The sequence below is a fragment of the Ovis canadensis genome, chromosome 11, assembly GCF_042477335.2.
Source record: "Ovis canadensis isolate MfBH-ARS-UI-01 breed Bighorn chromosome 11, ARS-UI_OviCan_v2, whole genome shotgun sequence".
Taxonomy (NCBI): Eukaryota; Metazoa; Chordata; class Mammalia; order Artiodactyla; family Bovidae; genus Ovis; species Ovis canadensis.
In genome coordinates, this window is record NC_091255.1 from 64,855,303 (window position 1) to 64,878,305 (window position 23,003).

At 51.6% G+C, this 23,003-nt stretch overlaps 2 protein-coding genes and 1 long non-coding RNA gene across 8 annotated transcripts in view; all 3 read left to right on the forward strand.

Annotated features, from left to right (window-relative positions):
- Positions 1 to 203: 203 nt before the first annotated feature.
- Positions 204 to 23,003, forward strand: part of LOC138415416 (protein CD300H-like) — a 38,270-nt gene continuing 15,470 nt past the window's right edge. For 3 of the 6 annotated variants that reach the window (XM_069543996.1, XM_069543999.1, XM_069544000.1), the window contains exon 1: positions 300 to 490. In XM_069543996.1, coding sequence (XP_069400097.1) covers positions 388 to 490 — 103 coding nt within the window. In that variant the 5' untranslated portion in view covers positions 300 to 387. Of the gene's footprint in view, positions 491 to 4,545; positions 4,903 to 6,427; positions 6,560 to 10,072; positions 10,389 to 23,003 lie in introns of those variants that run through there. The other 3 variants (XM_069544004.1, XM_069544001.1, XM_069543998.1) reach the window with 3 other exon arrangements.
- On the forward strand, positions 11,081 to 13,907 carry LOC138414771 (uncharacterized). The gene is made up of 2 exons (XR_011246963.1): positions 11,081 to 12,159; positions 12,305 to 13,907. It is a non-coding gene; the product is annotated as an uncharacterized lncRNA (long non-coding RNA).
- Positions 17,886 to 22,184, forward strand: LOC138415418 (CMRF35-like molecule 6). Its single transcript, XM_069544005.1, has 4 exons — positions 17,886 to 18,311; positions 18,795 to 19,124; positions 19,870 to 19,993; positions 21,299 to 22,184. The coding sequence occupies exons 1-4, from the start codon at positions 18,251 to 18,253 to the stop codon at positions 21,474 to 21,476; spliced, it is 693 nt and encodes a 230-aa protein (XP_069400106.1). The 5' UTR covers positions 17,886 to 18,250; the 3' UTR covers positions 21,477 to 22,184.

The following is a 23,003-nucleotide window of genomic DNA, read 5'->3' on the forward strand; positions in this document are numbered from 1 at the left end:
TCAATGCTTGATCACACAGGACTGCCCGCGCCAGCCACAGAAAATGGGCTTTCTTTACAAAGAGGAGGACTTGCTCAGAAAATCTAGATGGAATTTAACCAAGACTGGTATGGCTGTCTGGGCAATACTGATTTAGAGAAGGGGGGATGGGCCCATCAACCACAGGCAAGGAATGGGAAGGGCATCATCTTCACAAGGAACAGAAACTGGAACTGCAAATTCAAATGTGCTACATGAGAATGACTTTCGACAAACTCTCAGCATCATTATCTGATGTCCCAAGGCCCCAGCTTCCCTCATTTTCTGATCAACTCTAGGAGAACAGCTCTAGGAGGCTGAGAGAGGAAGCAGAAAAGTGCCAAGAAAAGCAGAAAAGGGAAACAGTGAATGGAACTGGTGAGGAGGCGCCAGGCTCTGCAGGAGCCTGCAGAGATCACCAGGGCCTGGGTCATGCAGCTGCTGGTGGTTCTGCTGCTTCTCTGCATCCCAGGTGAGTGGGGCTGGGCCTGATGTGGGGAAGTTCATGCAGGTGAGTCAGGGCGAGCACGGTGTGAGCAAAGGGTGCTGATGGGAAGAAGAAGCATAAGGAAACAGAGGGTGCGATGTGCCTGTAAAAACCCCAGTTCAACGTATTTGCTCCCTGGGAAAGGAAGAGTATGAGATGAAAAGCTTGCTTCCCACACAGACAGTACGTACTGAGCCTTAAGTTTATATCTGGCCACTTGAGTTGTTATCCCCAACATGATTAAAATCAGGAGTGTTGTCTTGATACACCAGAGAGAAGGGCAGGGGGAGCAGAGAACTAATACTAATTGGACAAATCAGTTAGACAAGATTTCCTCCTGTTACTTAGTCCAGTCCTTCAGTTCAGTTCAGTCGCTCAGTCATGTCCGACTCTTTGCGACCCCATGAATCGCAGCACACCAGGCCTCCTTGTCCATCACCAACTCCCGGAGTTCACTCAGACTCACGTCCATCAAGTCAGTGATGCTATCCAGCCATCTCATCCTCTGTCGTCCCCTTCTTCTCTTGCCCTGAATCCCTCCCAGCATCAAAGTCTTTTCCAATGAGTGATTCTTATTAAAACAAGTGACTGTAGGGTGGAAGGGAATGACTCAACATTCCCTGGAAGGGAGGCTGAAAAGGAGGAGATATATGTAGACATATAATGGATTCATGTTGCTGTACAGCAGAAACTAACACAACATTGTAAAAAATTTTTTAAATAATAAATAACTATATAAAATTGATTATATTATTTATGCATTAGTTAATAAATATTTATTGTATTAAATAAATAATAAAAATAATAAATACATTTAGAAAAAGAGAGGCAAACTCAGAAAGGCGCAGATAATTTATTCTAAATCAGTTCATATAGACACACAAAGCCAATGGACTTCTCCAGAGGTCCAGTGGCTAAGACTGTGCCCTGTCAATGAAGGGAGCCCAGGTTCCATCCCCGATCAGGGAACTAGATCTCACATGATGCAACTAAAGATCCTGCATGCTGCAAGAAAGACCCAGCACAGCAAAACAAGTAGATAAATATGTATGTATGTATATATATACATACATATATAAAAGACATAGTCAAGATTCAAACCAAATATTTTTATATCCAAGGGCATCAGTCTTTTTAATAGTACAATGTCAGTTACTTCTAAGTCCCCTAGTGAATATCCCTTTATGTATGGAGGATCTGATGCACTGGGGGTCCGGTGCCTCTCTGGGGGTCTGGGCTGGCCCCAGGTTGGGGGATGCGTGGGGCAGGGCAGGGGTGTTCCTGCTCTGTGGACCCCTGGAAAGTAAGACTGCTGGGAATGTGGTCAGTCCTGGTCTGAGAGAAAAATGCAAGGTTTCTTTCTGAGGCCCTGGGGCGCAGGGAGCTTGCTCTAGGGGGTGCTGGGGGTGCTGCTCACGCTGGCTTGGGGTCAGGGTCTTGGTGGAGTATCAGAGGGCAGGGAGGTTCTGGAACGTTCCCTCATGTTTCCTGTCCGCATCTGAGGAAGCGCAGCCCCAGATCTTGAAGGGTGGGTCCCAGGCAACTGAAAAAGTCGAATGTCAAGAGTCCAGGCCAGAAGTCGCCCTCCTCCCTCGCCCCGTGCCTCCGCTCCTCCCCTCTTCCCTTCCCCTCCCTCCTATCCTCGTGGTCAGAATCGGACAGAACAGTGCCCCCAGAGCCTGAGCCCAGAACAGCAGCAGATGCACAGAGACGGCTCAGCGAGGCTGTCCCCGCTTGCCTTGAGTCCCAAGCCTCAGTGTGGAGGTCTTCTAGCTGGGGCATTTCGCCCCTTCCAGCAAGGTTGCAGGACCTCAGCATTGCTGACATGGGAGCACTCGTTCTGTGTGGTGAGGGTGCCTTGTGCACTGAGAGATGTTTAGCAGCATCCCTGGCCTCTGCCCACTGGATGGCAGAAGCAGTTCACACCCTCCCTCTCCCCCGTCTTCCCGCCCTGGAATGGTGACCCTCAAAAATGTCTTCAAACAGTTCCATTCTTCTTTCTCAAGCTTGCTTTGGCTATTTGAGGTTTTTTGCATTTCCATACAAATTCTGAAATTATTTGCTCTAGCTCTGTGAAAAATACTGTTGGTAGCTTGATAGGGATTGCATTAAATCTATAGATTGCTTTGGGTAGTTGACTCATTTTCACTATGCTGATTCTTCTGATCCATGAACATGGTATATTTCTCCATCTATTAGTGTTCTCTTTTATTTCTTTCACCAGTGTTTTATAGTTTTCTATATATAGGTCTTTAGTTTCTTTAGTTTCTTTAGATATATTCCAAATTATTTTATTCTTTTTGTTGCAATGGTGAATGGAATTGTTTCCTTAATTTCTCTTTCTATTTTCTCATTATTAGTGTATAGGAATGCAAGGGATTTCTGTGTGTTGATTTTATATCCTGCAACTTTACTATATTCATTGATTAGCTCTAAATGTCCATCAGCAGATGAATGGATAAGAAACCTGTACACAATGGAGTATTACTCAGCCATTAAAAAGAATACAATCGAATCAGTTCTAATGAGGTGGATTAAACTGGAGCCTATTATACAGAGTGAAGTAAGCCAGAAAGAAAAACACCAATACAGCATACTGACGCATATATACAGAATTTAGAAAGATGGTAAAGATAACCCTGTATGTGACAGAGCAAAAGAGACACAGATGTATGGAACAGTCTTTTGGACTCTGTGGGAGAGGGAGAGGGTGGGATGATTTGGGAAAATGGCGTTGAAACATGTATAATATCATATAAGAAATGAATCACCAGTCCAGGTTCGATGCAGGATACAGAATGCTTAGGGCTGGTGCACTGGGATGACCCAGAGGGATGGTTCGGGGAAGGAGGTGGGAGGGGGGTTCAGGATGGGGAACATGTGTACACCCATGGCAGATTCATGTTGATGTATGGCAAAACCAATACAATATTGTAAAGTAATTAGCCTCCAATTAAAATAAATAAATTAAAAAAGAAAATGTCTTCAAACATTGCCGGGTATCTCCTGTGGGGACTATCGCTGCTGCTTGGGAACCGCTGCACTAGGGGATGTTGGTGGGAGGAGTGGACAGCATTCTGTTGTGGAATATAGGTCAATGGCCTTGGACTTGCTGGGAAATAAAGGGTCCAAATTCAAGATATTAAAAGTGAAGAAGTGGGAATTCCTTTGTGATCCAGTAGTTAGGACTCAGCATTTTTCCTGCTGAGGGCCCTGGTTTCAATCCCTGGGGTGGGGTGGGGGACTAAGATGCTGCAAGCTGGGCAGCTCAGCCCCCAATTTTTTTTTAATGAAGAAGCGAAAAATGTATTTTTAATGTTAATTCGAACATTAAACAAAAGCAAAAGGCTCCTAACCTGTGGGTGACAGTATATTGCCTGAATAGTTGGTTGGATGGGTGGATGAGGAGAGAGAAGGAAGGAGAAAGGGAGGGAGGGAAGGATGGCTGGATGGACAGACAGATAGGTTATCAGTAAGTAGATTATTTGGGCTTCCCTGATGGCTCAAATGGTAAAAAACCTGCTTGCAATGACAGAGACCTGGGTTTGATCCCTGGATCAGAAAGATCCCCTGGAGAAGGAAATGGCAACCCACTCCAGTATTCTTGCCTAAAGAATCCCATGAACAGAGGAGCCTTGCAGGCTATATGGTCCATGGGGGTGCAAAGAGCTGGACACAACTTAGCAACTAAACAACAATCGTCACAGAGTTCTGGCCTCTTTCACACATTTGTTAGTCAGTTTGTTAGCTTGTTAGTTGCAAACAGTCAGACACAACTGAAGTGACTAACACACACACACACACACTCACACACACAAGTATATTACATACGCAGTTCTTTTTCAGAAGTTTGGTACTTTGCCACAACTGTTTCTCACCTGAACTTTACACCGGGTTAACCCCCCTGCCTCCTTGGCTTCTGAGCCCTCCTTCCTCTGGCCTCAGGGTGACTTCCAGGCTCCCAGAGGACCTGACCCCCCAGGCTCCTCTGGCCCAGGCTCTTTAGGATGAAGACGAGACTGACTTCCAGTGTCTTCCAGGCTCTTTGTCCCTGAGTGGCCCCAGCACCGTAACGGGCGCTGTGGGGGACTCCCTGAGTGTGGAGTGTCGCTACGAAGAGGAATACAGGGCATTTCACAAATACTGGTGCAGACAGCCGTGCTTCCCGCTTTGGCAGCGGACTGTGCAGACCAGAGGGCCCGAGGTGGAGGTGAAGAGCGGCCGGGTGTCCATCACAGACCATCCGGAGGATCTCGCCTTCACAGTGACCTTGGAAAGCCTCACTGCAGACGATGCAGGGAAATACAGGTGTGGGGTTGCAACGATTCTAAAGGAAGAAGGACTCCTCAGCTTCCTGCCTGATCCTTTTTTCGAGGTTCAAGTGATTGTCTCCCCAGGTAAGACCCTCTTTTTCTCTGGTACTGGTGGTGAAGGTATCTGAGCTCAGCTCTGCAGGGCATCCCAGGAATTTTCAGCCTCGGGGAGAGGAACTGGGGCTGGTGTTTGTGTGTCAGAACTTCAGGGCCAAGTGCATTGTGTGCATGTGAGTGTGTGTCTGGTGTGTGAGAGTGTGAGTGTGTAAGCAGCTGTGAGAGTGAGGGGGGGACATCCGGGTTCCTGCCATGGCCTGGGCCCTGACAATGTCTGTGGGCCTCGGGGATTCTGAGGCTGTAGAGGGGGAAGGGCCCGCTGTTATCCTGGATCCATCAGGACTAAGGAGTTCTTGCCATCTCCCTTGTGCATGGGGCACAGGGTGTGTGTGTGGGGTTGGGGGGGGGGGTCCACTCCAGAAGACTCTCTTCTCACTCTCCCCTGGCTTCTGCTGTCAGAACTGGGGCCTCTCAACAACCCAGATCCTCATCCAGGAGCCCTGAGTGGTCCAGGCTCAGAGATGGCCAAGCCTGCCAGGCTCGCCCCTCTGACTGTGTGATCCCGAAGGGCAAGCCCCAGCCCCAGCTCCTCCCCTGGGCCTTTCTTCGGCCTCTGACCACTGTGCTGACCCAGGGAAAACCCGTTTCCCAGAGGCACCAGCAACTGGGCTGGGGGCCAAGGGGATTGGTTTGTAGGCAAGGGAAAGCCCGAGAGGGAGCCCCCAAGCCTCTGGCCCCTGTCTGGGCCTTAGGAAGCATCACTACAAACAAAGCTAGTGGAGGTGATGGAATTCCAGTGGAGCTATTTCAAATCCTAAAAGATGATGCTGTGAAAGTGCTGCACTCAATATGCTGTGCAGACTGTCTGTGCTGTGCAAGTGCTGTGTCTCTGTCTGTCTGGCATCCTCTCTGTCTCCTCAGCTTCCCTCTGCTTCTGCTCCTTTCCCTTCTGGACTCTGAATCAGGTTCAGAGTGGTGGGCAGGAGGGAGCCCACAGACCCCTGGACCAGACAAGGTGGAAGTGGGCTGGGGGACCACTAACAGAACATTTTTAAAATATTTACTTATTTATGGGTGTGCTGCATCTTCATTGCTGCTCACGGGCTTTTCCCGGGCAACCCTCCAGCTCTGGCGCACAGGCTTCTCTTCGCAGTGGCTTCTCTGCTTGCTGAGCACAGGCTCTAGGGTGCTCAGGCTTCAGTAGCTTCCGCTCTACTGTCTTCCGTCAGGGTGGACAGGGTGAGGGAGGGGTGGAATGTGGATGTGCTGGCTAGGGGGTGGGACCTGAGGTCCAACGCTTGTGCTGACCTTCATGCACTCCTGTTTCCAACGAGGTGAAGAGAAGGAAAATGCTTCATGCTAGAGGCAGTGACGCCGGTCCTGGTTGTGTCCACCTGGATACAGAGCAGGTGGGGGTGGAGTTGGGTGCAGGTACTCCTATATACTGGTCAGGCCTGGGTCTGAGCATGAGGAGGTGATGGTCCCAGAGCACCTGTCCAGTCCCTTCTGTGAGTTCCCTCTCCTCTGTGGACTGGGATCCATGCGGGGACAGGCAACTGGCTGGGAAGAGTCGCGGGCAGGACACCGTTCTTCACCCACCACAGTTCTTCACTCCAGCCTCCATCGCAGCCTCCAGTAGCAACAGCTCTGCGTGGACCTCCGGATCGCCCAGCCAGCAGCAGGGGTAAAGTGTGCGCCCCATGGTGACTTCTGTCACCTTCACTGCTTCTCTCCTAGGGTGGGGCTTCCTGGACACGGGTCTCCTTAATGAATCACCACCCAACAAACTTTTAATTTACTTGCTGTGTGCCAGGAACTGATCCAAAGGCTAGGAATATGGCTGTGAACTAATGGGCAAGGCTGTGCTTTCCTGGAAGTTTCTTTCAAATGGGTAGATTTTAGACAATGGCAAGATGGATAAGAAGATAGATAGATGATAGATAGATAGGTAGGTAGATATGGATGATCGATAGACACAAAGATACACACACACATAGGAGTAGGTAGAGGACAGTTGATAGAGATGTGTGAAAGGAAGGATAGCTAGATGTGGCTAGATGGACGGATGGATAGATGGATGGACGGATGGATGGATGGATGGGTGGATGGATGGATGGATGGATGGATGGATGGACGGATGGATGGATGGACGGATGGATGGATAGATGGATGGACAGACGGATGGATGGATGGACGGATGGATGGATAGATGGATGGATGGATGGATGGATGGATGGACAGACAGATGGATGGATGGATGGATGGATGGATGGACGGATGGATGGATGGACGGGTGGAAGTGGATGGATGGACAGATGGACAGATGGATGGATGGATGGGTGGACAGATGGATGAATGGATGGATGGATGGACAGACAGATGGATGGATCGATGGATGGATGGATGGATGGATGGATGGATGGGTGGAAGATGGCTGGATGGACAGATGGATGCATGGATGGGTGGACAGATGGATGGATGGGTGGACGGATGGATGGACAGATGGATGGATGGACGGGTGGAAGATGGATGGATGGATGGATGGGTGGACAAATGGATGGATGGATGGATGGGTGGGTGGACAGATGGATGGATGGGTGGACGGATGTATGGACGGATGGATGGATGGATGGGTGGAAGATGGATGGATGGATGGATGGATGGATGGATGGGTGGATGTGTAGATGGATGGGTGGATGGATGGGCGGATGGATAGATGGATGGATGGACAGATGGATAGATGGATGGATGGATGGATGGATGCATGGATGGATGGGTGGATGCATGGATGGATGGATGCATGGATGGATGGGTGGATGCATGGATGGACAGACAGACCAATGGAGGGATGGATGGATGGATGGACAGATGGATGGGCGGACGGATGGACAGATGGATGGATGGACAGATGGACGGGTGGATGCATGAATGGGTGGACAGATGGATGGATGGATGGATGGGTGGGTGGGTGGATGGATGGATAGATGGGTGGATGGATGGGTGGATGGATGGGTGGACAGATAGATGGATGTATGGACAGACAGACAGACAGATGTATGTATGTATGGATGGATGGATGGATAGATGGATGGACGGATGGATGGGTGGACAGTTGAATGGATGGATGGATGGACGAATGGACAGATGGATGGATGGGTGGACAGATGGATGGATGGATGGATTGTGTGTGGATGTTTGGATGGATGGGTGGACAGATGGATGGATGGGTGGACAGATGGATGGATGGATGGATTGTGTGTGGATGGATGGATGGATGGATGGGTGGACAGATGGATGGATGGGTGGATAGATGGATGGATAGGTGGACAGATGGATGGATGGATCATGGACAGATGGATGGATGGATGGGTGGACAGAGGATGGATGGATGGATGGATGGATGGGTGGGTGGGTGGATGGATGGATGGATGGATGGGTGGATGGATGGGTGGACAGACGGATGGACAGATGTATGTATGTATGGATGGATGGGTGGACGAATAGATGGATGGATAAACAGATGGATAAATGGATGGATGCATGCATGGATGGATGGGTGGATGGATGGATGGGTGGACAGATGGATAGATGGATGGATGGATGGATGGATGGGTGGGTGGGTGGGTGGATGGATGGATGGATTGATGGGTGGATGGATTGGTGGACAGATAGATGGATGGATGGACAGATGTATGTATGGATGGATGGACGGATGGATGGGTGGATGCATGGACAGATGGATGGATGGATACATGGATGGGTAGATGGATGGATGGGTAGATGGATGGATGGATAGACAGATGGATGGATAGATGGGTGGATGATGATACACACATAGATGAATATAGATGGATATGGATGGATGATTGATACATACAGAGGACAGCTGGTAGAGACGGAGATATGTGACTGGATGGATAGATATATGATAGACAACAGAGGTAGATAGAGAGGTAGATACTTGGATAGGTGATAGATAAATAATAGAGGAAATGTCAGTAAACAGCAATCACTGTGAGGAAAGTGAAGCAGGAGTATAAGAGTAGGGTGAGAGAGGTGTGGGAAGAAGACGGGGCATGATGAAGGCTACCAAGATGCTCAGTGAAAACAAATAACCAAGAGATTGTCTTAGTTTAGGTTTGTTCGAACTCGATCCTAAGACACATTTTGGTGAGTTGATCCCAGGAATAATGGTGAGGGAACGGGGAAGCTGGGAACGCCAGTGAAGCAGACACCAGGGAGAGAGGTGTCACCACAGCAACGGGGCTCACTCCCCCTCAGAGAGACTCTGTGGGGCATCCCCCGGGATGGCCCCACAGCGTGGCGAGGAAGCCAGGGTGGTGGTCCACACACACTGGTCCTCACAGTGGGAGAAGAAGGAGAGGCTGGCAGTTTTCATACAGAGAAAGGGACGTTTGAGCAGAAACCTGAAGAAGCAGGAGAGCCCACCAAGAAGGAGCCTGGGGGAGTGTCCAGGCAGAGGATTCTATAGCACGTCTGGCCTGCTTGGTGCAGGAAGCCACGCACACCCCAAACACCAGAGATCGCCCTCAAGCCAAGCATGTGGGAGACCACTGGTGGGCTGAGTACTGTCCAAGCGGCCAGGAGGTCATGTGGGCAAGGAGGGCGGGGTACCAACAGGGTTGGCCGCAGGAGCCCAGTGCAATCTTGGAGGTGACCCTGGAGGGCCGCCTCAGGCTGGGAGCCAGGTGCAGGGTCGGGGAGGCGGAGAGATTAGGCAGAGGCTCAGGATGGGGAGAGGACGCGGCATTTGTGAGGAACTGGAGTGAGGGCAGGTCCCGGGACCCGGAGGTGAGAGAATGGGCCATGAGCTGAGCGAGGAGTTGAGATTGTTGTGGCTGAGACTGTGGAGTCATTTAAACAGAACAGATGCTCTCCCACACAGACCACGTTAAGGGTGAGTGGGGACTTCCTAGGTGGTCCAGTGGCTAAGACTCCACGCTCCCAATGCAGTTGGCCCAGATCCAATCCCTGGTCAGGGAACTAGGGATTCTACTTGCCACAACTAAAGATCCCTCATACCGCTACTAAGACCCAGTGCAGCCTCAATACCAACCCGACTTGACCTTGATTTTGAGTTTTGAGGCCATGGGACCTGAGCACAGAGGAAGATGGGGGAGGGGCCTGGGCCTCCTGTGGAAGCAGAAACTCACCACGGGTCACCGCATCCCCATAGGCCCCTGCTGGGCAGCACCCACTTCCTGCTCCTGGTCTTCCTGAAGGTGCCTCTGCTCCTGGGCATGCTCGGTGCTGTCCTCTGGGTCAACAGACCTCAGCGGGCAGTTCGTGGGGAGACAGAACCAGTCTGACCAAGACAACCTGCAGCCCCGCCCCACCGCCATCAATGTCCTGTCCAGAGACACAGCCGCTCAGACTAGAGAATAACGTCTGGCCTAGAACTTCATGTCGCTTTTCATGTTATAAAAGAGACTCGATTGAAAAAAGAAAACTTTAAAAAGTTTAATGAAATAAATCACATATACAAGTGTCTATATAATGTTTACCTGCCTGGTGCTTGGCTGGGGAGAACCGGGAAGAGCGTTTCACAAGGGCACCCAGAACCCCTCATTCCCGAAGAGGGAGTCCCAGGCACCGCCCCGCTCGTCAGGGGGCGCCAGGGCCTGATTTTCTGCCATCTCGCCCACCTGCGTTCCTTTCCCCCAGGCCTGGATTCTCGACTCTTCATTTCTTCATTCACTCACCAAATACAAAGAGACTGGCATGTTTCTAGGTGTCGGGGAGAGACCAATCATTAAAACATGGATTTATATTCTAAAGGGAGTTTTTAAAAAATAAAGATATAACACTGGTTTATAATAAGCATTGTGGGGACTTCTCTGGTGGTCCAGTGGTTAAGACTGTGCCTTCCAATACAGGGGGTGAGGGTTTGATCCCAGGGAACTAAGATTCCACATGCCTCATGGCCAAGAAACCAAAACATAAACAGCAGAAGCAATGTTGCAACAAATTCAATCAGCATGTTAAAAATGGTTCACATAGAAGAAAATGAGCCTTATAGAGAAAAAAAGAGAGCAGAATTCAGAGGGTGGGGTGACAGGAGGGCAGAGACAACCTCTCGGATAAGGACTTCCGGGGGGCGGCGAGGGGGTGGCGGGGGGAGGGGGACGGGCTGGACAAAGGCAAAGGCCTGGGTCAAGAAGGAGCAGGGGCTGTGACAACCCTCTCTCTCCAGCCGGGTGATCTCTAACTCAGCCAGCATCAAAACCAGTCTCCATAAAATAGAGCCTCTTGCTCTCTGGGAGGTGGGAGCTCGGGTAGAGGAGCAGTTTACCTCGTTGGGACCCATCCCCCGTGTCCGAGCCCCAGGTCAGTCGGAAGCCTTGCTGGGTGGATGTGGCACCTCTATTTCCTGACCTCAAGGGCAAAAAAGAAGGTAACCACTCGGGCTTCCCAGGTGCTGCTAGTGGTAAAGAACCCACCTGCAATGCAGGAGACATACGAGACGCAGCTTCGATCCCTGGGTCGGGAGGATCCCCTGGAGGAGGGCACGGCAATCCAGTCCAGTATCGTTGTCTGGAGAATCCCATGGACAGAGGAGCCTGGTGGGCTATAGTCCGTGGGGTCTCAAATAGTCGGACACGACTGAGGCAAGTCGGCACACACCAGGGCACACTTGTGGCAGTTCATCGGCCCACCACCAGATGGTGCTAGTGGCCGCTTGCAGAGCTTCACTCCTTCAAGGACAGACGAACAATTCTACTCTAAGGGGACTGCCTCTCAGCTGCTGAATCTGATCCTGGTCACCGTGAGTATCAAAACAAGACCCGTTGCATCCTGACAGCCATTCCCCTCCAGGCTAAGTCCTACAGCCCCTTCCCTCTCATCAGCCTGAGCTGTCTGAGTAAGGGTCACCTTCCCACCCTGGGACCGACCAGACACGGACCCAGACATCCAGGGGTTCCAGGGCCAGGGCTCAAGGTGCAACCAGGGGTCTGGGGCCCAGTGGGTAGTTCGGACTGGAGTTGATCAAGGTCCTAAAGACCCGTTCCCCAGGGAGGGGCTAGACCCAGGTAAGAAAGATAAGGACACATCCGATTCCAGTCCGGGACTTCAGCTTCCCTGAGCAGCAGCTCCCTAACTGCTCTTCTGGATTTCTTTCTCTCTGGGAGGAGTGGAGAGACCCAGCGCCCCCTCCTCGACGTGTCTGCTCGCTTGGAACTCGAAGTGGTGACGACTGTCAGTTTCCTTGTATTGCCCGAGAGTGAGGGAAGCTGCTATTCCCATCAAACCACCAGTAGATGTGTAAGTGAGCAGGACCCTATGGGGCCTTCCCGGGGTGGGGGTGTGTGTGGGGTGGTCAGGCCTTCCCCCTTATCCCCTGCTTTAGCTCCTCTCTGAAGTACCTAGGTAATAGCATTTGATGCACATTTCCTGTGCTGTTTTGCAGAGGTGGAAACCTCCCCCCAAAGGGAAGATGTTGACTACTTGAGGACCATGAGCACCGGGCCCCAGGCCTCCTGGAGCCTCAGGACTGGTGGACGGAACCCTGTGACACCCCCTGCTCCCTCACCAGCCGACCAGAGGATCGTGGGGGACCCGGCGACCACCCCACCCCCCAACCTGGCTTTTAAAAATGCTTTGCTGAAGTCTTTCTGGGAGCTCGGGGCTTTCTAGGCCTCCTCTTCTTGCAATGAGACTTCCTTTCCTCTGGACTCCGACGTTCCAGTTTGTTTGGCCTCACTGTGCATCGGGCACACGAACTTGCATCAGCAAATTAGGTTTTCATCCAGTAGGCATTTTATAGCCCAACTAATTCTACTTTATGGCCGTTTGTGTAACAGAAAGTCAATTTGTGAACTTGGTGCATGTAAAATAGACTGCAGTTTTTATAATCTTCTTTTGGCATCGCCCCTTTTTTTGAGACACTAAGGGCTTCAAAAAATAAAAGGCTTTGAATAAAAGCCTTTGACTGTGTGGATCACAATGAACTGTGGAAAATTCTGAGAGACATGGGAATACCAGACCACCTGACAAGCCTCTTGAGAAAGCTATATGCAGGTCAGGAAGCAACAGTTAGAACTGGACATGGAACAACAGACTGATTCCAAATAGGAAAAGGAGGACGTCAAGGCTGTATATTGTCACCCTGCTTATTTAACTTCTATGCAGAGTACATCATGAGAAACGCTGGGCTGGAGGAAGCACGAGCTGGAATCAAGACTGCCGGGAGAAATATCAATAATCTCAGATATGCAGATGACACCACCCTTATGGCAGAGAGTGAAGAGGAACTAAAAAGCTTCTTGATGAAAGTGAAAGAAGTGAGTGAAAAAGTTGGCTTAAAGCTCAACATTCAGAAAACGAAGATCATGGCATCTGGTCCCATCACTTCATGTGAAGTAGATGGGGAAACAGTGGAAACAGTGTCAGACTTTTTTCTTTTGGGCTCCAAAATCACTGTAGGTGGTGATTGCAGCCATGAAATTAAAAGACGCTTACTCCTTGGAAGGAAAGTTATGAACAACCTAGTTAGCATATTAAAAAGCAGACATTACTTTGCCCAACAAAGGTCTGCCTAGTCAAAGCTATGGTTTTTCCAGTGGTCATGTATGGATGTGAGAGTTAGACTGTGAAGAGAGCTGAGCACTGAAGAATTGATGTTTTTGAACTGTGGTGTTGGAGAAGACTCTTGAGAGTCCCTTGGACCGCAAGGAGATTCAACCAGTCCATCCTAAAGGAGATCAGTCCTGGGTGTTCATTGGAAGGACTGACGCTGAAGCTGGACCTCCAATACTTTGGCCACCTGATGTGAAGACTTGACTCATTGGAAAAGACCCTGATGTTGGGAGGGATTGGGGGCAGGAGGAGAGGGGGATGACAGAGGATGAGATGGCTGGATGGCATCACCAACTTGATGGACATGAGTTTGAGTGAACCCCGGGAGTTGGTGATGGACAGGGAGGCCTGGCATGCTGTGATTCATGGGGTTACAAAGAGTCAGACACGACTGAGCGACTGAACTCAACTGATTTTATAAAGTATCTACATTATTCTCCAGGTTTCTGTGGAACTTAGAGAGACCCTGAAACCCAGAGGGAAATAAGGCTCATACTCCTGACCCACTCCCCTTCAAAGAAAGGGAATTACTTGGCTTTAAGCTCAGTCAGTAAAGAATCCGCCTGCAATGCGGGAGATCTGGGTTTGATCCCTGGGTTGGGAAGATCCCCTGGAGGAGGGCATAGCAACCCGCTCCAGTATCCTTGCCTGGAGAATCGCCATGGACAGAGGAGCCTGGCGGGCTGCAGTCCATGGGCTCTCAAAGAGTCGGACATAACTGAGCGACTAAGCACACAACTTCTTATTAATTATAGTTTTCCCTGGTGAAAGGGAGACCCGATTTGAAACTGTTGGGTGTCGTCCAGGGGGCTCCAAAGAGCTCTGGTACCACAGTCCTTTGTGTCTCAGTGCAAAGAATTCAGTGAGGGCAAAGTGGTAGATAAGAAATCATTCAGTAGAACAGGATGCTTGTGAGGTTTACAAAAGGGTGGCTGAGAGATATCACGCCCAAGAACTTACTGGGCTACAGTTTTATAATCAAAGGAAAGGGAGGGGGAGGAGAACTTTGTTTTCCTCACGTAGACGTAGTGCTTCCACCATCAGCTCCTCCTCCAGGTTGAGTAGTGGCGTTTTCTTGTCCCTACGTGGTCAAACTAGGTGCACAAATTATTGTTTTTTTCTGTGTGCAGAGATCGTTAATTACTGAGCTCACTGGACAGGATGTGGGGCTCATGCCACCATCGTTTTATTTTTGGGAGCTTCTGTTGCATGGTTTTGTTGCTAAGCAAGCTTGCTTGGTTTTGTGGTTAAGCAAACCTGTTTTCATGAGTAATCATCAAATTACAAGACTGGTAGCTCAGCTGGTAAAGAATCCCCCCTGCAACGTGGGAGACCTAGGTTCGAACCCTGGGGTTGGGAAGATCCCCTGGAGAAGGGAAAGGCTACTCACTGCAGTATTCTGACCTGGAGAATTCCATGGACTGTACAGTCCGTGGGGTCGCAAAGAGTCAGACAGGACTGAGCGACTTTCACTTTCACACACCCACAACCCATTTATTTTCTACTTACAATCCCTAGTGGGGTAACTATTTAATCACCTACATTACTCTGTCCCTATCAAATTGACTCTGTGGTTGGTTCCTATGCTGTTTAATGCTCCACTTGACATTTTAGGCTTTTTGCTTTACATATCTCTCTAGGAGCCCACTGAAACACAAACAGTTCATCAGCTCCGGGGAGTGTCTGCGGAGGGGCTGGGGATGTCACTCCGTAGGAGGGTTGCCATACCCTCCTCCAGGGGATCTTCCCAACCCAGGGATCGAACCCAGGTCTCCCACATTGCAGGCGGATTCTTTACCGCCTGAGCTTAAAGCCAAGTAATTGCTCTTTGAAGGGGAGTGAATCAGAAGTATCAGCTTTATTTCCCTCACAGCGGTTTGGGTTTGGGATCCCTGTGTCAAGTCCTCGAAGGAAAACTTCCTGAGTTAGATCTTCATGTGCAGACTTGAGAGTTGAAGAAGGAAATTCCCACAAGCCAGACACACACCTGTGTTGGTCAACACTCTAGAGAAACAGAACAATAGGAGATGTTTGCATGTGAAGAGATGTATTGTAAGGAATTGGCTCACCTGGGAACGCCACCATCCGCTGTCTGTATAATTCATGCCAAGTTCCAAAGTTTGAGAAGCTGAAGTGCCAAGGATAGGAAGCAACCAGGCAGGAAGGGCTGAATACCTTGTTCCTCCACCTGGTCCTCCACCTGTTCCTCCAGCTTCATTAGACTGACTAAAGGAAGCCTGCCTACACTGGGAGATCAAATGAGATCCAACCAGTCAATCCTAAAGGAAGTCAACCCTAAATATTCATTGGAAGAACTGATGCTGAACCTGAAGCTCCAATACTTTGGTCATCTGAAGCGAAGAGCCTACTCATTAGAAAAGATCCTGATGCTGGGAAAGATTGGAGGCAAAAGAAGAAGGAGGCGGCAGAGGATGAGATGGTTGGATGGCCTTACCAACTCAGTGGACACGAATCTGAGCAAACTCCGGGAGACAGCGAAGGACAGAGGAGCCCGGCGTGCTGCAGTCCATGGTGTCGCAAAGAGCTGGACACAACTTAGGGACTGAACAACAACAACTACCTACTTTGGGCAGGGGCAACCTACTTCACTGAGTCCACCCCTTCCCATGCTGATCTCACCGGGAAACGTCCTGGCACACACCTCCAGAATTATTTAACCTGGGCACTCTGCAGCCAGGCGGGTTGGTGCATAACATTAACCATCACAACAGGAACCCCTACAGAAAACCAGTGCATTTCCTGAATTACTGTTGTCATTGCCCATGTTGACTCTTCCACCAATCGGCACAGCCAGGAGCCGGCAGAAACTGCTTTTAGCTCAAGAAACGTCCTTCTGGAAAGGAAGATACCCTGGGGAAGTTAGTGAGAAGGGAGAGATCTTGGTGAGGGGAGAAGCTGTAGGGAACAGTGCAGATCAGACTTCTCAATTGAGGTTACCATAGTGATCCACACCCCACCCCACCCCATTCTGCTTCCTGGCTCTGATGACTGTGCCTCTCCCTCTTGCTGGCCTCTGGCTCTTTCCCCTTCCGAGTCCCCATATGGTGAGGAGATACTTGGGCCGATGTGCCAGCGACATCTGGGTTCGGGTCTTGACACCATCATGTATGGTATGCTTCTGGTCAGTTTGTTTAGGCTTCCCAGGTACCGCAGTAGTAAAGAATCTATCTGTCTGCCAATGCAGGAGAGGTGGGCTCGATCCCTGGGTCAGGAAGATCCCCTGGAGAAGAAAATGGCAACCCACTCCAGTATTCTTGCCTGGGGAATCCCATGGAAAGGGGAGCCTGGTGGGCTGCAGTTCAGGGGGTTGAAGAGTCAGACACGATTGAGCAGCTGAACATACACTCATGCGGTTTGTTTGCTTTTTGATTCGTGGGGAAGGTAGTTGGGAAGAGGTGAGGCTATCGATATACTCTTTACTGCATGGAAAAGCCCAGTAAATGATCAATCCCCCAAAAAAAATCAAGCAAACTTTCCGAAGCATAATTTCACATTTTGAGTTTGCATGTGTGTTCATTACTGAGTTTTTAATCTCCATGTTTTGGTTTTAAAATTCTTTCAAAAAAGGTTTATTAGAGTTTATTTGATTTACAATGTGGCGTTAGTTTCAGGCGTACAGCAAAGTGATTCAGTTACACACATACATGCATTCACTGTTTTTCAGATCCTTTTCCCATATAGGTTATTATAGAGAACTGAGTAGAGTTCTGTCAATCCCGGGGGAAACCGACCCTAAACCATCACATCATGAGAAGGAGTCACTCTGAGTGAGGCCATACCTGCTAGCCCACCTCCTGGGAAGGACCACCCCGCTCTCTGCCTCTCTGCTTGTCACTGTGAACTCAAAGAGAGGCCAGCTTTGGTGTCTTCGGGCAGACCGCCCCCGTATTATATAGCCGCCCCCTCCACGCCCTTGGGTGGAGGCTAAAGGGCTGGAGAGAGATTTCCCCGGGTCCCAGCTTCCCCCTTAGCATCTTTCACCACTGAACTGCCCTCGCTCACACTTGGTTCTCTGTCCTGAGGCTCACGATACAGTCCACTCTTAAAAGAAGAGTAAAAAGTGAGGAACGTGCAGGGTCGGGGTCAGCGGCTCCCCGTCCGTGTTGGGGATCCGGGAGACACACCGGGAGGGAAGCCATGGGCTGTGAGATTTGTATTCGGACCCAAGACAGGACCTTCTGGAAGCATCTGAGGTTGACTGAAGAGGAGCCCGAGGCTCCACAGGGGTGGCGCTCTCACGGTGCCTGGGTCTGCAGATCAGCAGGATACAGACCCGCTGTGGTCACCACCCAGGCCAGGGAGGATGGAGGAAGCTGGCACCTGCCTCTGGAGCCGTCCACCCTGACCACAGAGGAAATGATACATCACTAAGGGTGGGGATGTGCCATGGAGAAAGAGCCCAGTGTGGCTCAGGTGTTGGGGGCCGCGTGTGAGACACACAGAGGGCAGCTGTGGGCTGAGCGGAGTGGGTCACTCATCCTTGGAAGGTGACCGTGGACGTCCAGTCACGAGACTGGGAGGAGCCAGGGGTCACCAGCCAGCATCGCATGGCCCTTCTGCTCCTCACCCCGAGGTTTCTACACGCGGCTCAGTGCCAGCTGCCAGGAGGACTGTGGAGACCAGGGATAGGGCTGGACAAGGAGCAGAGAGGCCCAGAGAAGCAGAAGTGGGCACCGGGAGGGAATCCCCTGAGGAGGCCTGACCCTGTCCCTGCCTGGGGCCTGCTGCTGCTGCAGGTGACATCCCTGCTGGGGAAATGACCCCGAGGGGCAGGGCTGGGTGGCTGCCATCAGCTCTGCTGCTGCTCCAGCTCCCAGGTGAGCCGCTCAGCCCTTCCTGTGGGAGGGAACGGGCAGGGCTGGAGCTGGGTGAGCAGGGGGCCAGCAGTGGGGGGCGGGGAGAAGGTTCCAGGAGGGGCTGCCACCTGTCTCAGCAGCGAGCAGGAGGGTTCAGGGCGCGAAGCAGGTGAGGCTGGTCCACTGTGCTGGTGGGAGGGGGCGCCTGTGATGGTCACACCACAAAGGTCACCGTCAGAGATGACCTCTTGGGGCACCACACACACACACACACACACACACTCACACACTCACACACGCACGCACCCTGAGTTTTTCTGTCTCCACGGAACCCTCTCTCTCTGAGGAGGGACCTCCTTCCCCCATCATCCACCTCTGGGTCTGAGGAAGGGCCTGCCTCCTGCCTTGGCCTCCTCCAGACCCCACAGGCCCTCAAGGGATCCCATCCAACGCTCCCCAGACCCACACTCACTCGATGAAGTTGGACTCCATTGTGTTTTCCAGGCTGTTTGTCCGTGAGTGGCCCCCGAAGCGTGACAGGCATTGTGGGGGGATCCCTGAGGGTGGAGTGTCGGTACCAGGAGGCATTCGTGGACGAGATCAAATACTGGTGCAAACACCCGTGTGTGTCACCGTGGAAGATTGTAGAGACCAGAGAGTCAGAGAGAGAAGTGAGGAGGGGCCGCGTGTCCATCAGAGACCGTCCTGCAAGCCTCACCTTCACAGTGACCTTGGAGAGCCTCAGAGAGGAGGATGCGGGAACGTACGGATGTGGGATCTATGTGCCACTTTCACGTGACCCCACCTTCCAGGTGGAGGTGTCTGTGATCCCAGGTGAGCCTGAGATGCCAGTTCTAGGGTTGTGGACCGTACCTGGGACCCCTGAGTCCTTCCTGTTGGTCGCTGCTTCTCTCTCAGGAGGAAGGTTTCCTTTTTGCGTTTCTGTTTGCAAGAAAGGAACCGAAAGTTTACTGGCTCCGCAGGGTGTGTCTTGGAAGGGCTCTGTCGGCTTACCTCAGGAGAGGCCACATTTCACGGGGTCCACCAGGTCGATATCTCTCTAGATCTTTCTGGTCATGCCCTCCCACGGAGAGGACTGCCTGGGGCTGGCTGACAGATGACACGGGGTCTCCTGATTCAGCTCAGACTCAGCTGCAGGACTTTCCATCTGAGCTTCGCTCCAGCCACGCCCCTTGCCTGTCACTGTCTGCCCCGTCTCTCTGTTAATCCCGAAAGAATAGGTGTCCCCGTTTGTCGCCTGGCGGGGTGGGCCAGGAGGAGAGAGGTGTGGCTGTGCCTGGGGGTGACTTGGAGCCAAGGGCCCTCTCTGCACTCTCAGATCCCCAGGGGAGCAGGGCCATATGCTTCTGACAGTGCCCGCCTGGCCAGGGGGCTTCTGGAGAGGGGCAGGGAGGGGGCCCCGGGTGTTGTCCAGGCCTGGGCGCGGCCACGGGGGTGGTGGACACAGCACGTCCATCCAGAGGGTGTGAGTGACCTTGGCTGTGAGTCAGAGCCACAATGGGATGGAGAGGGGGGACCCAGGGGACGAAACACGGCCTAACTTGTGTTTCTCCCTCAGGCTCTATGACACCCACCAGCTCCAAGAGGTCCACAAGCACCCCGGAGTCTCCCACGAGCCTGCCAGTGCCCACCTGGAGCACCGTGTCCGGGCAGGAGGCCCCTGATCCCGGCCAAGCTCATCGGTAAGGGACCCCCATCCCAGGACATCTCACCTGGGTGGTTTCTAGGTGAGACCAGGCAGGAATAGGCAAGCTCCCTTCACCAAGGACCCTAACTTATTCAACAAATTCTGTAACAAGCAGTAAAGGTCCTACTAAGTGCCCGGAGCTCTTGTTGACTTGGGATCCAGTAGCAATGCCCACGGACACAGTCCTGCCCTGACAGAGTGGTGTTCTAAGAGGGGATTCACATAATGAACAGATGGACACATCAGCTGTATAAATACACCACCTACTGATGATCGCTTGGAGGGAAATGTCACCTGGGTGAGGGGCCAGCATGTGTGGGAGGGTGGTGGAGTTCGCTAGTTAAAACACAATGATGAGAGGGCAGCTAATTGATTACAGACACTTGAATGGAGGCCTGCAGGGTCTGGGGAACCAGGCATGCCGGGATCCTCAGAAATGAGGCACCAGGCACGAGGGGGGCAGGCTGAACAAAAGACCCCCAGCCCAGGGCAGGGCAGGAAGCAAGCGCTCTGCGTGTTGGTGACCCCTCTGTCCCCTGAGCCCTGGTCATCTGTATCACCTTGCTGAAGAGCCCTGGCCTCTGAGGGTGCAGAGCTGAGGGGGGTCACTCTTTCATCAGCCAAGGACTTTGAAGGACCGGAGCTTTGGAGACCCTGGGGAGGTGCCGGCTGCTCACTGAATAAGACCGAACAGTCCCTGCACTCGAGGTGGCTGTGCTCTCTTGTCTAGCAGACATCAGCCAAGCCTCCCCAGTATTGGGTTCTATACCCTAGACCGCAAACCCCCACATGAGGAGTGTGTTAGTTGTTTCATCCATGGCTGACTCTTTGCGACCCCCATGGACTGCAGCCCACCAGGCTCCTCTGTCCATGGGATTCTCCAGGCAGAAATACTGGAGTGGGTAGCCATTCTCTTCTCCAGGGGGTCTTCCTGACCCAGGGATCCAACATGGGTCTCTCCTGCGTCACAGGCAGATTCCTTACCCTCTGAGCTGCTGGAGAAGCCCCCAAGAGGAGGACTCAGGTAGAAATCCTCCTAATGCCCAGGTCCCCCTTGGGTCCCTGGTCTCCCTCACATGATTCTCACGGCCACATCCACCCTTACGTCCACAGTCCTAAGTCTCAGGGGCAATTCGTGAAGATCAGGGTCCAGAAGTCCTTCAGGTGAGGCTTCTCTGTGTCAGGTTGATCTTTGTAAAGATTCTTGTAGCCATAGAACCTGAACGCGGGGCAGGCAAGGTGGAGACAGCAGGGCCTCCCTGAGGATGGTGCTCACTGTCCGTCCCCTTGTCCCCCATAGGCCCCTGCTGGGCAGCGCCCACTTCCTGCTGCTGGTCTTCCTGAAGGTGCCCCTGCTCCTGGGCATGCTCGGTGCTGTCCTCTGGGTCCACAGGCCTCTGAGGAGCTCTGCGGACCAGCAGAGTCAGTCCATTTACGAGAACTGGGAGCCCCCGTGCTCATCGTGTCCTCTTCGATGATGCAGTCTGACTACTGGATGGAAACGACCTTCTGTCCATCTGTCCTGTATCAGCCTCTCCCTCTCTCTCCGAATACTGTGTTTGTGGATTTCCTTGTAGCTTTCTTTCCTTGCCCATGAGTCTCTACAACCAAAAGCATACCCCCTCAATGGGTGCTTCTGAACTGTAACCACAGATCAGTATTGAGTACAGAGCTTCCAGCTCATCCGCGGAGCATCACTCATGCGCTGAACTCTCAGGCGCTCTCTCTGCAGTCTTCAAACCCCAGCAGTGTGGGAATCTTGCTTTGGGGTCTGTTTTGATGGATCCAGGCAGTTCCATGGTTTCCCACATGATCTGTGCTACCATAATCACCCACCCTCCACAGGTCTCAGATCCAATGTGGGGAATCTTCCGGTTGCTGAGTGTGTCTATTTATGCATTCTGAAGCTCAGGAAATAGCAATGCAGAGATTTGATGGTCCACAGCGCCATCATGCATGGGACCTAAATCAAAACTCCTTTCTGCACAAACCTCCACACCCCACTCTTCTGTCTAAGGGACCGAAGGGCCATGTTGGGTTTCTCCAATTGGTGTCAATTCAGAACAGAATCCAGCATTCCATGGAAAATCAGATTATTCCCTTCCCCACGCCCAGTCAAACTGGTGAGTGTGTTTAGGTCCTTTGCAGATGGCTGGTAGAAGAATAACAGTACAAAATTGATGCAACTGTCAGAGAATCGTTCCTTCCTCCTGTTCAAAGGTAACTCAAGCCCCACCCTCACCCCATCATTCAAGGCCCCTGGTTACAGACCTGGGTCAAGGGTTTAAATCGATTGAGGGGCCAAGAGTGAGTCTTCTATTCAATAGCTTAGTCTCCACGACTTGTAGAGGCAAAGACCTGCGTAGGCTGCCCACAGTTTCAGTGCAAACTGCAACGTGATGAACTTGCCGGCACCGAAGATCTCTGAGAGGCAGGTTATCATCTTGACTCATCTATTTGAAGCAGCCAGGACCTGGGGAATTGCAGCCACTTTTCATGCAGCAAATATATGGGGAGAGGACCAAAGTAGTAACCACTAACCTAGGCGTTGCTTCCACCCACGATTAAACAGAAGAAAGAGCTCAGCTTTTGGCGCTCACATTCCAGTTGGTGGACAGAGATAAAACAGACACAATAGTACAGGCGTGCAGACATGCAGAAATGTCCAAGTCCACAGTGAGGAGTATCTCGTAGTCACGTAAGATAAGAGGAGGTGCTGTTGGTGAGACAGTAAGGGATGAGTCCTATCAGCCTCGTGAAGAGGGTGATATGTAACCAAGTCCAGAAGAACGTAAGGCAGTGAGCCCTGTGGGCACCTGGAAGAAGAGCCCTCCGGTAAAGGGAACTGCAGGTGCAAACGTCCTGCCTTGGGAACGTTTTAGGTGCGGATCCAGGGGAGAGCAGAGGGCAGATGCTTGCAGGGTCCTCTGGAGCCATGTTCTCCAATATTCCTGATTGAGTCGTGTTCACCAGCCTGAGTAGAAAAAGGAAAACCAGGATTGGAG

Excerpts from the sequence above, each read along its gene's own strand:
- LOC138415418 (XM_069544005.1), top strand. The coding sequence starts at position 18,251 with ATGACCCCGAGGGGCAGGGCTGGGTGGCTGCCATCAGCTCTGCTGCTG. Across the intron at positions 19,125-19,869 it reads GGAGGTGTCTGTGATCCCAG|GCTCTATGACACCCACCAGC; the intron begins GTGAGCCTGAGA and ends TTTCTCCCTCAG. Across the intron at positions 19,994-21,298 it reads GATCCCGGCCAAGCTCATCG|GCCCCTGCTGGGCAGCGCCC; the intron begins GTAAGGGACCCC and ends TGTCCCCCATAG.